A 15,675-nucleotide genomic window follows, 5' to 3' on the forward strand; every position below is an offset into this window, starting at 1 on the left:
CATGTTTCCCAAACTGCTTTTGGGGGCACTCTTCCAGTTATTTGTAAAAATGTAGAGAAGATTCTTGACAATGTCCTCCTTGGGGGAAAATTCTTAGCATCCACTAGGATATGAAAGGATATTTTCAGTCCTCACTCAGTAAACCTTTTTTTAACTTGGTTTAACCCAGTGTTTGTCTAACCCACATGTGTCAAACACAAGGCCCGCGGGCCAAATCCAGCCCGCCAGGCCTTGCAATGTGGCCCGCACTGCGCTGTCATCACTGCACTCCGCTGTCAGTTTATGACATTGTCAGTTTATGACTGTTCAGTAAACGATTCGGCCCGCGATTTAGGCTGGATTTTAGATTTTGGCCCCTTCTCTGATTGAGTTCGACACCCCTAGTCTAACCTCATGCAAGCACAGAGCGCCTCAGATGGGGGACCCTGCATTGATTGAGAGCATTAACTTTTGGTTGTTGTTGTTTTTTAATGTGATTGGACTATTTTTAGAGCAGTGTTAGCTTCACAAGAAATTGAGCAGAAAGCACAGAGAATTTGTAAATACTCCCTGCCCCATACCCAGAAAGCACAGCCTCCCCCACTATCAACATTCCATACCAGAGTGGTACATTTGTTACAATCAATGAACTTACAGTGACACGCCATTATTGTCCACAGTCCAAAGCTTACTTGAGGGTTCACTCTTGGTATTCTGTATTTTGTGAGCATCTATTGTACCATTACAGTTTCATACAGAATACTTTTACTGCCCTAAAGGTCCTCTGGGCTCTGCCTATTCATTCCTCCCTTTCCCCTAATCCTCTATCTTTTCACTATTTCTGTACTTTTCCCTTTTCCAGAATGTCATATAGTTGGATCCATACCGGATATAGCCTTTTTAGATTGGCTTCTTCCACTTAGTAATATACATTTAAAGTTCCTTCAAGTCTTTTCATGGCTTGATAGCTTTTTTAATGCAGAATAATATTCTATTGTCTGGATGGACCACAGTTTATTTACCCATGCATCTAGTGAAGGGCATTTTGGTTGCTTCCAAATTTTGGCAATGTTGATTAAAGCTGCCATATACATCTGTGTGCAGGTTTCTATGTGGACATGAGTTCTCAACTCCTTTGGGTAAATACCAAGGAGCATGAATGCTGGATTGTATGGTAAGAATATGTGCAGTTTTATAAGAAACTGCCAAACTGTTTTGTAAAGTGGCTGTACCATTTTGCATGAGTTCCTGGGGGCTGCTTGATTGTGTACAAGTATTATTTATTTATATCTTTCATAACATAGACACTACATTTGGGAGTGTTGACTTTGAAACCAGGCAGGAAAGTTCAAATCTGGGCTCTTCCCCCTCTAGCTGTCTGAGTCTTTCAAATGCTTAACACAGCCTCTAGCAGATGACCAGTCATTGGTTAAAACAAACAAACAAACACACACACACACACACACACACACACACACACAAAAAACAACAAAAAAAAAACAAAAAAAAACAAACAAACAAACAAAAAAAAACCATACAAAAAAAACAAAACAAAACAAAAAAACAAGCAAGTCAAAAATGCTACTCCAGACACTTTTTGTATCCCTCACAGGCTTGGTTACTCTCTCTCCCGCCCCTCTTATTTGTTCTGTACATCTCTGTCTCCATTCCCACACCGTAGGCTTGGAATGTCCTCAGCTCCAATTACCAACTTTCTCTCCCCACTCCCCACCCCTTCTGTTTAAGCAACTACTGAAAGAGCTTTAAGAATCTTTTCCTAGCCCTAACCAGTTTGGCTCAGTGGATAGAGCGTTGGCCCGAGGACTGAAGGGTCTTGGGTTCGATTCCAGTCAGGAGCACGTTTAATTCTGTTGCAGTCTCTATCCCAGGCCCCGGGGGCCCAATGCGGGAGGCAACCAACTGATGTGTCTCTCTCACATCGATGTTTCTGTCTCTCCCCCTCCTTTCCACACTCTCTAAAAAATCAATAGAAAAATATCCTTAGATAAGGATTAGCAAACAAATAAATACTCTTTCCCTAAATTACTGAAACCAAATTATTCTTGAATTCTTTTCATTTAATATATGATGTCCCCTGACACTAATCTCTAAAGATGAATCTATCTATGAGTCTTTGGATCTCTCTGTCCTTTGCATCTCTCCCTTTCTCTTCTTTCAGTCATTCCTTTCTTCCTCTCCTCTTTTTTTCCTCTGCCCCCCTCCCTCCACCTTCCTTTTCTCAATAAGTATTCACTGAGAACCCGCAGAACCAGAGGTTGTGGTAGTGGCTGGACATGTAAACATAATCAAGTTGGGCTCTCTTGCCCAAGGAGTGCACATTTGTGCCAGGACAGCACATGTGGACATGGGAAGGACAGGACTGCTTGGGGTCTCAGCCGCTCTGTGGAGAAGCCTTTGCCCTTTGTCATCGATCATCCCTGTGTTATTTCATGTAATGTGCTCAAGTTCACTCAGCTGTTCACATTATCAGTGATGTCTGTCAGCTTCCTGGGAACAGAAATGAAGTCCCTTGTCCAGCCAGGGCCTTGGTACCCAGTGACCAAAGATTTACTCCATGGCTTAGTAGGCACAGATAACATAAGGCCAGGCATGCACATATACACTGCAGAAGACAGTTTCCATGCACTGTGCAGACTGATGCCTTTCTTAATTCTTTTTCCAGCTCCTGTCACATATAGAGAAACTTCAAAATTTAATGATAGACAGTCTAAATGCAAACAATGTTTTCTACAAGAAAAGGATGGAAGAGCAAGGACAGAGATTCCAGGAACACATTGAACCGATTATCAATCAGAGACCACAGGTATTTTTGGCTACCTATGGGCACTGGTTTTCTTTAAGCAGAGCAGTTTATCTAAGAACACGCTTATTTTAGAACATTTGTAAGTTGGACAAAGATGGAAATTTTTTTTCTATAGTTGTTTGTAAAAGTAAATTCAATCAAATAATTTTTAAAAGGCATTTAAAAATACTATAGAGCAGATTTATTCAATTAGAATTCAGAACAAATTTGCAGGTTGGTAAGAATTTCCTTTTGTGATTACTTTGATAAGCAGCTGAGTCCAGATGCTGGTTTCATAAAACTCTTGTCTTTGAAGTTCATTTGTCCTCCCTTGTCTTTGGAGGATTTTATGAGAATGTTAATTTACTAAGTCCAGTATCTATCCATTATCCAATATGTCCCTATCTGATTTCAAACATGTTTCCCTAGAAGATTGTTTTTCTTTGCAGATAAAAGAATTTACCAGTAAACCAGTAAACTGTGTCATTGAACCCAAAGGTAAGCGGACCAGGGTTCCAGTGCTGGAGGAAGAATGTGGGGTCCAGTGGCTTATGGGTGCTAAGATGGCATTCTTCTGGCTATTTTAATTTGAGAGATCCTTTATTGCAACCTAGAAAGTTGAAGGATTTTAAATACCTAAGTGATTATTGAATGGTCTCCCATAATTTTCATCAGAATATTGTTATGCTCAGTAACATTTTTCCTCTGTACGCATGTGCAGTCAATGGAATGAGGATTATAAGGGTCTGGAGACAGACTGCGCTCAACTCCCATCTCTGGCACTTTGTAGCTTTGTGAGTCTCTGCCTCAGTTTCCACAATTCTAAAGTTGGAATATTAATAATAACTTTATCTTAGGGTTGTTACAGGGAGGACGTGTGAAAAGCACTCCTATTAAACATTTGTTAGTGTTAGCTATTGTCATTGATAGTGAAACCAATTATTATAAAGTATTAGAGAGACTAACTGCATTATTCTCACTTGCAGTTGTTTGGGGTTACAGGTTTGTCCTAAGCATAGCGAGGGCACATACAACCTGCTACTAACTGTAGCAATGATAGCACCCATGTCTGTGTCATTCAAGAGAGAGTCTGGATGGGAGACTGGCAGCCAGAAGTCCAGGGTCTCACAATAAAACATGAAGCTTGCCTTCCGCTGGTCTCCTTCCAAGTGATCCCATCTTTCCTGCATGTCTCAGGTTGTTAAGGCACCTTGTCTACTCAAGAGGCTAACGGGACTAACTGGGATTGGAAAGGGGCGTATGAGCTGGGTTTTCTCTCTGTTTCAGGAAAGACATTGACCTGCACACTGGTTCCTTCTTGTTTTGAGAGAGAGGTTTGGGAAGGGCCATAGTTCCCTATAACTTCTCTTTGAATAGTATTGATGAATACCTGTATGATTATTTAAACAGCATAAATATTGTGCTATTTTGTATAATAAATAATAAAATATTATTTAAATAGTAGTGAGGAAAACCTGTATGATTATTTAAATAGCATAAATATTTGTCTGAAAAGTATTTTTAGGAAAAGTTAGCTTTTAAGGATTTCTGTTAAACATCTCTATTGGGTGAGTTGCTATATGTTGGTAAGTGTCATTTATTGTTTTGTGGGGGGAAAAGACTAGGGTAAGTGCTGGCAAATATATATACCATAGCTTGTGATTTTTGTTATCAATTTATTTATTTTTTGTTATTTCAGGGAATTCTTTAATCTGGCAAACTATTGAACCTAAGCCACCTGCCCAGGCTGTACCTAGTAAGTTTCCATCGTAAGCTCAGGATTCTAACGGTATTTTCTAAAGTGCTAAACCAATACATAGCTTCTACTTATTTCTAGACATTTCTCTTTGAAAATCCATGTTTGCAAATTACATGATAATATGTTTTAATTCCTGCCTTTCACCTAGTTCTAAAGCCAAGATGGTAAATATCCCCGTGTCTTTGTGGTTATGTCGGTTAGCCATTCCTATTATTTCGTAGCTCACCTAATAAAGCGATGACTACAAATTCTTTGGCATCACTCCAGCTCATACTCTCAGGTTTCCCAAGGTAACACACTGTGAAGAAGTGACTGTGTGGCCGCCACCACACATTGGCCTCCCTGGGACTCCCGGTGCTGCAGGCTTTGAAGTGATGTTCCCTCTGTCACTCAGTCGAGTTCAGCTCAGCACAGCTGTCTCCTGGAGCAATCAGGATTTCATTATAATCCAAAAAGACATAACCTGTATACTGTTTAGAATTGAACAGATTGTCTCTTAATTTGAGATATTTTTGTTTCCAATTAAGGAAGGGGAAGGGTGCAGGAAGTAAGGGAGCAGGTGATACTGGGTGAGAGAGGATGTGAGCGAACGGGGATGTAAATACAGGGCAGGCCTGCACTGAGGCTGGACACTGAGTGGCTCCCTTTTATATGGGCCCAGCTCTGTGTAAAGAGGAAAGAACATTGATGAATGTGATTGGGAATGTGGCACTACTGGCTGAACATGCTAATGATTTTAATGTATTTAACCCATTCCTCTGAGACGCTTTTTGAGGACTTTTTTAATGTTGCTTTTGGAATCTGAAGAGGTTGAGAGGTGCTGAAGAGGAGATGGCAGTTTAAATGCCAAGAGTAGGGCCGAGGGGAGGGCAGAAGCTGGACATATATCTTATGAAATAAAGAAAACAATACAGCTGTGACTGGTTTGACTCAGTGGATAGAGCATCGGCCTTCGGACTGAAAGGTCTCAGGTTCGATTCCGGTCAGGGACATGTACCTTGGTTGTGGGCACATCCCCAGTAGGAGGTGTGCAGGAGGCAGCTGATCGATGTTTCTCTCTCATCAATGTTTCTAGCTCTCTATTCCTTTCCCTTCCTTTCCATAAAAAATCAATAAAAGAAAAGAGAAAGAAAAAGAAAACAATACATTTCAGAGAAGGATGAAAGGTTAAAAAGCACTTGGTTATTATTGTCCATACTTTCATTATACTTGGCATAATATTGGAACAATGGTGTGTTCCAATAAAACTTTATTTATAAAAACGGGTGGCAGGCTGAGATGTCCCAGGGACTTTAGTTTTCCAAACCCAGTAACTTTCACTGGTGAAAATTAACTAACATAATAGGTATCCCAAAGAGGCATATTTTGGGGTGACTCTACTCCCCTTTACACAAATCGGTGAATATCCTAAAACCCATGGAACTGTGTATTTTAAAAGAGTAAATTATATTTCAATAAAACTATTATTAAAAATTGGTTTAGATTAATTTGAAACATTTGTCCCTTATGATCTGTGTCTGTCTTGACTAATTTGAGTAGTATTTGGTTTTCATCATGTTCAGTTGCTGATGCTTTAATTAGAGACTTTTCTATGCTGTTTCAGTGAGTGCCCCAGCCCCACAGACTTTGGATGCTAAGTCAAATCTAACAATGGCACATGGTAAGTTTCAGCAAAGTCTGGGCGTTTTATGTACAATTTCCACCCTGAGTTAGATTACTTATTAACTGAAAGCGCTTTTCTGTGGGGGTAATTACGCAAAACAGAAAACATTTTAGTGAATGCAAAACAGTCAATAACACTTCAGTATTCCTATTTAATATCATAAACTAAACATACCCACCAAAGCCAGAAAGTATAAAATATGTACTTTGCTAAACCTACAATTAGAGATTTTTAACTTTGAGTAGTACTTTCACCATTTATGATTTTGGGTGGAAAGTAGTAGGTAGTGGGTGAGAGGGTGACTTTCTAGACCAGCCAACCAGTACATGCCACAGGGCATATGTGACTGTTTTTATAACTTTCAGTGTGGCAGCATGTCAACTTTTTAAATAAACAGTTTCAGCAATTGGTTGGGAAAAATCTAAAAGGACATGTGATGGAAACCAAAGGAAAAAAAAATAGGACCCCCTGGGTGAAATTGCTGCCAGGATTCAGTTGTTGGACCAGACCACCAGAGTGATAATTGTTAATTAAAACCACCCAATAGATAGGGTGAATATTTGTAACCATATTTTACTTTTGTACAGTTAGGAGCATACAGTTTTTTGTAGTATGTCTTTAAATGTGCTATTTACCTATGGTCTGCTATAGATTAAAAATGAATAAGACAGGAGGGGGACCACCTTTTTCCTATTTTACCTAATGATTACTTCACTCCACATTTTGTTTTTAGCCTTTTCATTAGACTTGAATCTATGATCAGTCAAGTCGAACTTTTTGTCTTCATAAATATTGTGGTCTGCACGTGATGGTCTTTGTAATTGTTTTTTTTACCCACTGAATAACGCTTGAAGTATTTATTGCCCCTAATTTTTTTCTTAAGATTATTTGAGATGGACTAGTTCCCTTGAGCATGTGCTCACAATATGTAATGCAAATTCTCCACACATTAGATGTTATTACTTATATGTTTAGAATATGCATTTTTCCCCCTTTGGACAAGTACTACATAAAATGTATGCTGGATTTATATAAATGTCCTTAAATATTCAATTCAATTTTCTCTATTCATACTATTTTATATCAAAATAATATGAATTTTACTATTTTATCAAAATAGTATAAAATTTCTCTGTTGCCTCCTTTTGTAGGGTTCATTATTATAAAGCAATTGCTGGCCACTTCTCTTTTGTACTTAAACAGTGTTTAGTTGTCTTTTCTCTTTTTTTTTCTACCTTGTTTTGATTATAAATCATCTAAGATCTACATTTTATTTGTTTCATCTTTTTGGTGCCTGCTAAAGGACACATGCAGTCTGTATGCTAAGCAACCTGGGGTTAGTTCAAGGGTCCTGACAAATCTGTTGGTTCTAAAGCAATGTGTTCCATGTGGACCTGCCCTGATTCCAGGGCCACAGGAATCAACCATACCCGCTCGCTGGCATCTGCTGGGATTGAAATGCTATTGTAGTTTTAAATGCCAGCCAGGCTTGGCACAGGGCCTGCAAACCTTGGATTGGGATCAAAGCTGATTTGTGAGCATCTCGATGGGCAGGAGCAAGGCGGAGGCTTGGCTGGGGCTCACTGACCTACCCTAACCCACCTGTGTTAGAGGTTGGGGGAAGGGGTTAGTCATGTATTGCATAACATTCATTAGCCTCATTACCTCTGTCTTTCCGTTTGTTCCATCTCAAAGCTTGGTGAGGCTCCTCTCCATAAATAATGTCATGAATACTCGTCCTCTCAGGTTGGGTTCCTTGAGAAACAGACTCTGAGGGGGAGGTTTGAAGGGGGGAGGTTTAGGCAGTGCTCTCAGACAATACCCATGGGAGTCGAGGGACTGAGGGGTGCAGCTGCAGTGGAGCCCTCGGCAGGTTTTACCAGGAGCTTTAGAGCTGGGTTGGCACTTTTAAACTTTCCTGGCTTGAGGTGACAGTATCGGATCTGAGTTGTCCCAGGAAATGGTATGTGTTTGGGGTGGCTGCTCCCCTCAGCTGAGATGAAGCAAAGAGTAGAAGCAAAAGGTAGCAGGAAAGCACTAGGTGTGAATTAATGGTGCAGATGACTTATCTGGCTGAGCATAGAGTTTGCAGAAGAGATTTGAAGGCTGAGACTGTTCATGGTTACCACTGAGTTGACTGTATCTGTTCAGGGCTGTTCCTGTGGTATTGTGTAACCACTAGGTGTTCGGCAGTTAGACAAGGCTGGATTGGAGAGCTGGGCTTCACGAAGCTTAGCCAGACCAGAGTGTTTTCATAGAACCAGAGTTGGGGAGACTAGTTGGGGATGTTGGCAATAGTCAGCGTGAGATTCCTTACCTAGGAATCTAGGTATGGTGATGAAACCAGAGAGAGTGGACATAACAGCTGTGCAGTGGAATTGGTGGAAAGATTGGACAAGTGATTGTGGGGCAAGGGTGAGGACAGGGGCAGTACATGACAAGCTCAGATACCGGGTGGATGGTGGTGCTATTTAGAGAATCAGGACGATAAACCCAATGAGTGCCAGTTGACTCATGAAACAATAGGCTTAGTTTCCTTGCCTGCCACATGGGTAGAATAGTCATGGCTACTTCAGTGGGCTGTGGAAGGGTCGAATGAGGCAGGGCCTTTGGAGCAGGAGCCACTGAGCAGGCTCTGGCTCAGTGTTAGCTTGAATGGTAGGGACAATGAAGTTCAACAAAACCAGCAGTGAGGAAAGGGCTGTGTACAGTTTTTCTTCTGAAAGTCATGGTAGGTAACTGGTAAAAGTATTTTTTTGAAAGTGTCCAGCAAGTTCAGAGGGGAGACTCAATCATCTGAGTGTTTCAGCTCTTGGGAGTCTGGACCCTCCCCCTTCGGGATATCAGCCTGCTTCTTCAGGGAGCTGGGGTCTGGTTGACCTCACTTCCTCAGCCTCTATAGTAGGACTGGTTCAGGGATCTCCATCTCCCCCAGGACCTCGCCCTACGTACACAGCAGGAAAAGTCAGAATTTTGACAGTTCACCCTGATTCAAGAGAAATAAGTCACAGAATTATCCCTGTAATCTACATATATAAAAGTCTAAGCAACTGTGTGACTGGTAGCTATGATGCGCACTGACCACCAGGGGGCAGATGCTCAATGCAGGAGCTGCTGAGCTGTGGTGACTTGGCAGCTGCAGTTCTCAGGTGATGCACCCAGAACCAGAGAGGAGGGAGCCCGGTTCTGGGGTGCATCACCTGAGAACAGTTCTCTCAAAAACCTGGACTCTTCTGGGAATGTCGGAGAGCTGGTTTCGGCCCGATCCCCACAGGCCAGGCCAAGGCAAATCTGTGCACCGGGCCTCTAGTATAATGATAATATGCACACGATTTTTTAAGATTTTTGTAGAACTTTCCTCATGACCTTACTTTTGTTGTTTTCAGGAAGTATAATAAAATATATACCATGTGATAGTAAAAACCTGTGATTGTCCTCCTAAAATTTCTATTTTCAGCAGTTCAAACTAGTAAAATAGTTTATTTGTAGATGTTTAAATCTCGATGCTGAATAAGAAATTTGAAAGCACGTGTTTTGGTGTTCAGCAGTTGTGGTGCAGGGATGGACTTAAATGCTCCTTGGCAGGCTGTGCTCCTTTTTTAAACTGAAGTGGACTCTTGCTTACTAATAGTCTATGTTCCAAAAGTTCACTTGACAGTACAGTTGCAACCTATATAATCCTATTAACCAATGTCACCCCAATAAATTTAATTTTAAGAAGTACTTTAAAATGCATTTCTCTCATATAGCCAGTGTTAAATATGTTGACTACAGTTGCTGACCAATCTGTAAGAGTCTATTTATATATATCTAAATATAACATATATACGTAATCAATTGTATGTACCTCTGTATATATGTGTTCATGTATGTGTATTTGTATATGCTTAAAATAAAGTACCAGAAATGCCCTTTAATAAATTAAAAGCCAGGCCTTTAATATAGGAGGCATTAAATATGAGCTAATATATGTAAAACACTTATTGTAGATCCATGCCTTGCAATCTGGTGAGCACTCCGTAATTGCTGGCTATTATTATTATTCTCACCTATCATGTACTCTGGGATTTGGTGGTAGAATGAAATGACCTCTGCCCTATCGGTACAGGTGGGGAACTCCCCAGGTTGGTGCCCTGTGTCAATCTGCAAGGTGACAATGAGTGAACCATGCATCCCCCTAGAATACATAAGATTCCCTGGTTACATTTCATTCCTTATCTGCCTGACTGCCATGGTTAGACCTTCGGCCAAAACCTGACCTTCCCCATGAAGGAACTTAGCCTTTTGTTGATGGAATGGGGTTTAGCTTTATCCACGCTGGCTATGGGCTTCCTTGTGTCTGCACAGTAACCTTTTCTGGGGAAGTTGCCCTGAGGCCTTGTCTTCCCCACCACTGCTCTGGGGTGGGACTGGGAAATGCCCATCTTCCTCTCCTCTGTCATTGTCTGCTGCCCTGGTGCCTCTCAGAGCAGAACTGGGACTTGAAATGTGGTTTAGGGACAGGGAGGTATTTAAGAATGTGTCTTAGTCCAGCTGCTGACTCTAGGGCCACCTATTCTTGCCTTTTACCATCCTGGTCCTACCACTTTAAGGTTTGTGAGAAGTGAGAGTCCTAGGGCCCTGGACATTTTTATGTTTTTATCTTTGAAAATTGAAGTATTTTCAATAATTTTCTGTTTAGCTACCTGGTCGAGTAGTATCCTTGTGCATTTAAAGGATAATAACAGGCATGATGTTGATGAATGTGAAACATTAACTAAATTTTTAAAAAATATAATACCCTGAGAATGGACTTAATAGAAAACATGTAGAAAGAGAAGATACCAGGAAAAAAGTGAGCAGCTTTAACTGACTGCCTCAATATTTTTCCCCAGTAAATTCTTGCTCTTTTTGACAAGATTAAGATACTGTGGGACTATAGCTTTCAATATTGTTTGAAAGTAAACTAATTTTACTTTGCTGTTGTCCTGTTTGTACTATTCTTATTTCTCCTCATTAATAGAGCAGGCATTCTCATCGCACATACTGGAACCAATAGAAGAACTTTCAGAGGAAGAAAAAGGTAATAAAGGTCTTAATCAGGGTTTATGCCTGCATAGGTTATATTAGATGCTAACACCAAGTCTTGGAAATATGATTCAGTGGTTTTTAGCACACTGTGTCAAAATTAGGGAAAATGTTTATTTTTGTATTATATTTTCAATCTGTATATAATGTTTTGTCATCCTACTCCCCTAATATGCTGTTATATCCCCCCCCCCCGATTTATTGAATTCTTAGCACCTGAATAAGTTAATTTGGGAAAAAATAAACCTTTATGCCAATGCAGATATTTTCTGATCATATGACAAGTTGACACATGTTGTATGCCAGTTGATATGAAAATATTTGTATCACAGTAATTATTTCTCATACCCTGAATCTGTGAAATGTACATGTGAAGTGCCCACTTCAAAAATTATTTTCAGTAGAAAGGAAAGAATAACATTTAAGCTCTGAATGTGGAATATATATATGCAAAATAATGTTTTGAGAGCTATGACAGGTTGAAGGAGCTAATTAAAATATTACTGCCTACTCATTTTATTTGGCAGTTCTAAAAACTATTTTCTAGAAATTAATGTTTGAAGCTTATGAAAATTATTTTACATTATTAATAGAATTTTCCACCAGACTAGTATTACATGAAATGTTGAAGGGTATTCCATTAGAAGAGGAAGAAGAAGAAAAATAAAAGAATAAAAAATACGAACAATAAAATGACAATAAATACATATCTATTAACAATTGAATCTAAAAATAAATGAACAAGAGATCTAATGACCAAAATAAATTGGTAGATAAAATAGAATTAGAGACATGGAAACATGGAACAGACTGACGAATCTCAGAGGGAAGGGGATGAGGGGCGTGGGAAGAGAGTAATCGAAGTCTTACCTATGGACACAGAGAGTAGGGTGGGGAAGGTCTGGGGTGGGGTGGGAACCAAGAAGAGGGGGAGCAATGAGGGAAAGCAAGGGGACATTTGTAATACTCTCAACAATAAAAAAAAAAGTATTTTCTAATGCTAGACTTGTAGTTTCTAAAACAATTATATTTGAACCAGTTTATCACAATTTTCTCCTTAGTAATGACAATATTTTATCATATATCACTTCTTTCTAAGAAGACAAATTGTTAATATTTATATGGCCTCTGATTTTGTCTTTTTTTTTTTAATATTTTATTGTTTTTGTACAGAGAGGAAGGGAGAGAGATTGAGAGCTAGAAACATTGATGAGAGAGTAATCAATCAGCTGCCTCTTGCACACCCCCCACTGGGGATATGCCCGCAACCAAGGTACATGCCCTTGACCGGAATCGAACCCTGGTCCCTTCAGTCCCCAAGCCGACGCTCTATCCATTGAGCCAAACCGGTTTCGGCTGATTTTGTCATTTTTGTTAGGAAGAGAAATAAAATTATATATCCTAATACACAGCGTCTTAATATTTGTTATAGCTTCAGTATTCTCTAGACTTTTTCCCAAATTTTTTTTAAAAGGCTGCAAATTGAGAAATGACTAAATCAGTCATATCCATAATATCTATATAATCTATATTTCATTTAACTTTCAAGTAGCATGCTTTTTTTTTTCTTACATGTCATTTATTTGTATATGGAACACAAAATATCTTATTCTCTGAAGTCATGAAATGTATCAGGAGATTCATTAAAAAGGTCCAAAGTTTTGAAACTGGAGCCTCAGGTCATATCGTTCACACTCATTTTAAAAATGAGTCAGCTAGGTTCCAAGAGGAATCCTGATTTGTCCACCATCACCACTTCGGTTCTAGTTTCTACCCTCTGCATCATTCTGCCCATGTTTCTTTTAGAGTTCTACCCAGAAAACTTGAGGTAAGTTTAGGACCATTGATGGCAAATAGCATCATTGATTGTTGTCAAATTTTGGGAATCAGATTGGGAAAGAAAATCTTTGGGTTCATACACAGCTCTGGTGGGAGGTGGTACTGAGGACCATCAAAAACACCCCAGCCCCTTGGCTGGTGTAGCTCAGTTGGTTGAACATTATCCTTCATACCAAAAGGTCCTGGGTTCAATTCCCGGTCAGGGCACATAGTGGTGCCTCGCATAAAGAGCGCCTCGCACAGCGAATGCTGCACACAACGAACTTCATTTCATGATTCATACAACGAACTTCGTTTCACACAACGAAGTCGCCCGAGCTTCCACGACCGCTTTGCCCGAGCTTCCACGACTGCTTCACCCGAGCTTCCACGATCGCTGCCGATGTATTGCATCCTTCCGCGCAGGCACTGCAGGCAGTCGTTAGTCACTGCGCTTAACTTAAGCACATATCGCGGCAATCGTTCTTCATTACGAATTAAATCACGCACGTATCACGGCAGTCGTCCTTTTAAGTTAAACTCAATATTTTTTTTATATCATGGCTTCTAAAAAAAGCAGGAAGGTGATTTTATAATAATAACAAAAAATTTATCTTTTTTTATGTCATCTTAGCATATTTTATGCTACAGAACGAATTATTTTTTTTAACATGTATTGTTATGGGAAAACGCGTTTCACATAACGAACTTTTCGCATAACAAACTTGCTCCTGGAACGAATTAAGTTCGTTGTGTGAGGCACCACTGTACTCAGGTTGCAGGTTTGATCCTGGCAACCGATCCATGTTTCTCTCTCACATTGATGTTTCTTCCTCTCTTATCTAAAATCAATAAAAATATATTAACAAATAAACAAACAAACAAACAAAAACACCCCAGAGTCCAAATGTACTGTTACAGAAGCAGTGATCAGTACATTTGTTATAGCTTCAGTATTCTCTAGACTTTTTCCCAAATTTTTCCAGTGCCTCTATGGAGCTAGCACGCTGGCTGCAGATTAATTGCCATCAATAAGTACCTCAGCTTTGTGCTAACATTTTGCAGATAATGCCTGGGCAACTAATGCCCTAGGCAGTGGTTTGCAAGAACACTGGCTATTACCAAGAAGTAACTCATCAGGAAGACTCTTCCTTACTTATTGACAGTTCTGGAGAGGCATACTTGATCTTGCTGTTTATAGGGTGTTAGAGTGTGAGGACCAGGAGGTGGTGTTAGAGGCCATTTTTCAATTCAGAAACTTGAAACCAGGATTCGGAGCTTTCTCCAAGTCATTGAGTTTAATTTGTAACAACACTGTGTAGACTTGGAGGAAGACTCTTTACCTCTCTGGTTTTGGTGTACTTCTGTGATAAAGTCCCTTCCAACTCAAGAACTCTGCTCTTGTTTTTTACTGTTTTCTTTGTGCTACAATTATTTGCTTTCCATCAATGCTGTGTTGTACATCTGATGGACCCATCACATGCGTGGGCTATTGCGCATTGGTCATCTGCTTTCATAAGCTTTCACATTGTAATTAGAGTAAGTGCTGATATGCAGAAAGTTTTGCTTTGTTGATCTTGGTGAGCAATACATGCTTTAATTAAAATCTTCAGCTGTTGTTTGTTTTCAAGTGAATAATTCCATCGTTTCCCAAAAACATGATTATCATTTTCCCATCCGTTCTCTTGCTTCCGGAGTCCAGTTCTAACCTTCTAAGAGTCTTTCCAACCAAGGGTTTTCTGATTTTTCATAAATGGCTTTCCAAAACAAGTGCCAACATAGAAAGTGAATTTGAGGACAGAGGAAATGTTTAATCTGGGGCCACTGGGGAAGCTAAGTCACCAAAAGGAACTTGTCCTCATGGGTGAGGGTGAACCTGGATCAATCAAGCAATGAGTTCAGCGACTACTATCAAAGACCTTATTTATGACTCTTCTTAACTGTAACCCAGCCATTCTTGGCTTCGTTTGACCATTGCATGTCTCCTTGTGCCCCAGGGCAGATAGAGGCCCAGACTTTTCTTCAGACTGTGCTTCTGTGCAGTTTCTTTTACATCCCAGATACCAGCCGTAACATTATCTCTGCATAATCAGCACAGGAGGTGCTTGTATTTCAGTGTTAGCTCCAGGACTTCCAGACTGTGTCTTGGTACCTCTTTTTATTTTTAGCTCTATAGGTGTAGAGTCACTCGCCAATTGGCAGCCAAAGTCAGTGACACAGGCATGGCCATAGTTAAGCCCTCTAAAATGCATTGTCAATTTCTAGGACAGAAGGACCCTTTTTTAGGGTGGTTTCAAAATACTGGAAAACAATGGTTGGGAAAAGAGCAGCACACATGCTGAGAATATAAAATGTAGTAAGATTACTTCTGACTTTTAATTACATACAATTTTATCATTTGATTTAGAAAGTTGCAGTAGCAAAGTATATAAAAGCATCATCATGCAAGGTTTCCCCTCCTGTTTAATGTACAAATGGCAATTTGACTAATTTTGCTGTCAGCAAAACCATTTATTAATGAACAGACAATATTCTTTACTACTGGAATTAGGCTAGTGTTTAGAAAACATCTAAACCAAAGGCATT

The 15,675-nt window shown here is 39.8% G+C and overlaps 1 protein-coding gene across 9 annotated transcripts in view; it reads left to right on the forward strand.

Annotated features, from left to right (window-relative positions):
- The window catches only part of DZIP1 (DAZ interacting zinc finger protein 1), a 55,550-nt gene that overhangs the window by 26,919 nt on the left and 12,956 nt on the right, over positions 1–15,675 (forward strand). For 6 of the 9 annotated variants that reach the window (XM_084876713.1, XM_084876716.1, XM_084876720.1 and 3 more), the window contains 5 exons: positions 2,663–2,803; positions 3,232–3,280; positions 4,482–4,538; positions 6,145–6,201; positions 11,207–11,266. In XM_084876713.1, the coding sequence (XP_084732839.1) occupies positions 2,663–2,803; positions 3,232–3,280; positions 4,482–4,538; positions 6,145–6,201; positions 11,207–11,266 (364 nt within the window). The remainder of the gene's footprint in view (positions 1–2,662; positions 2,804–3,231; positions 3,281–4,481; positions 4,539–6,144; positions 6,202–11,206; positions 11,267–15,675) is intronic. The other 3 variants (XM_084876717.1, XM_084876718.1, XM_084876719.1) reach the window with 1 other exon arrangement.

Source organism: Pipistrellus hanaki (genome assembly GCF_964339955.1).
Source record: "Pipistrellus hanaki genome assembly, chromosome: 3".
NCBI classification, from domain to species: Eukaryota; Metazoa; Chordata; class Mammalia; order Chiroptera; family Vespertilionidae; genus Pipistrellus; species Pipistrellus hanaki.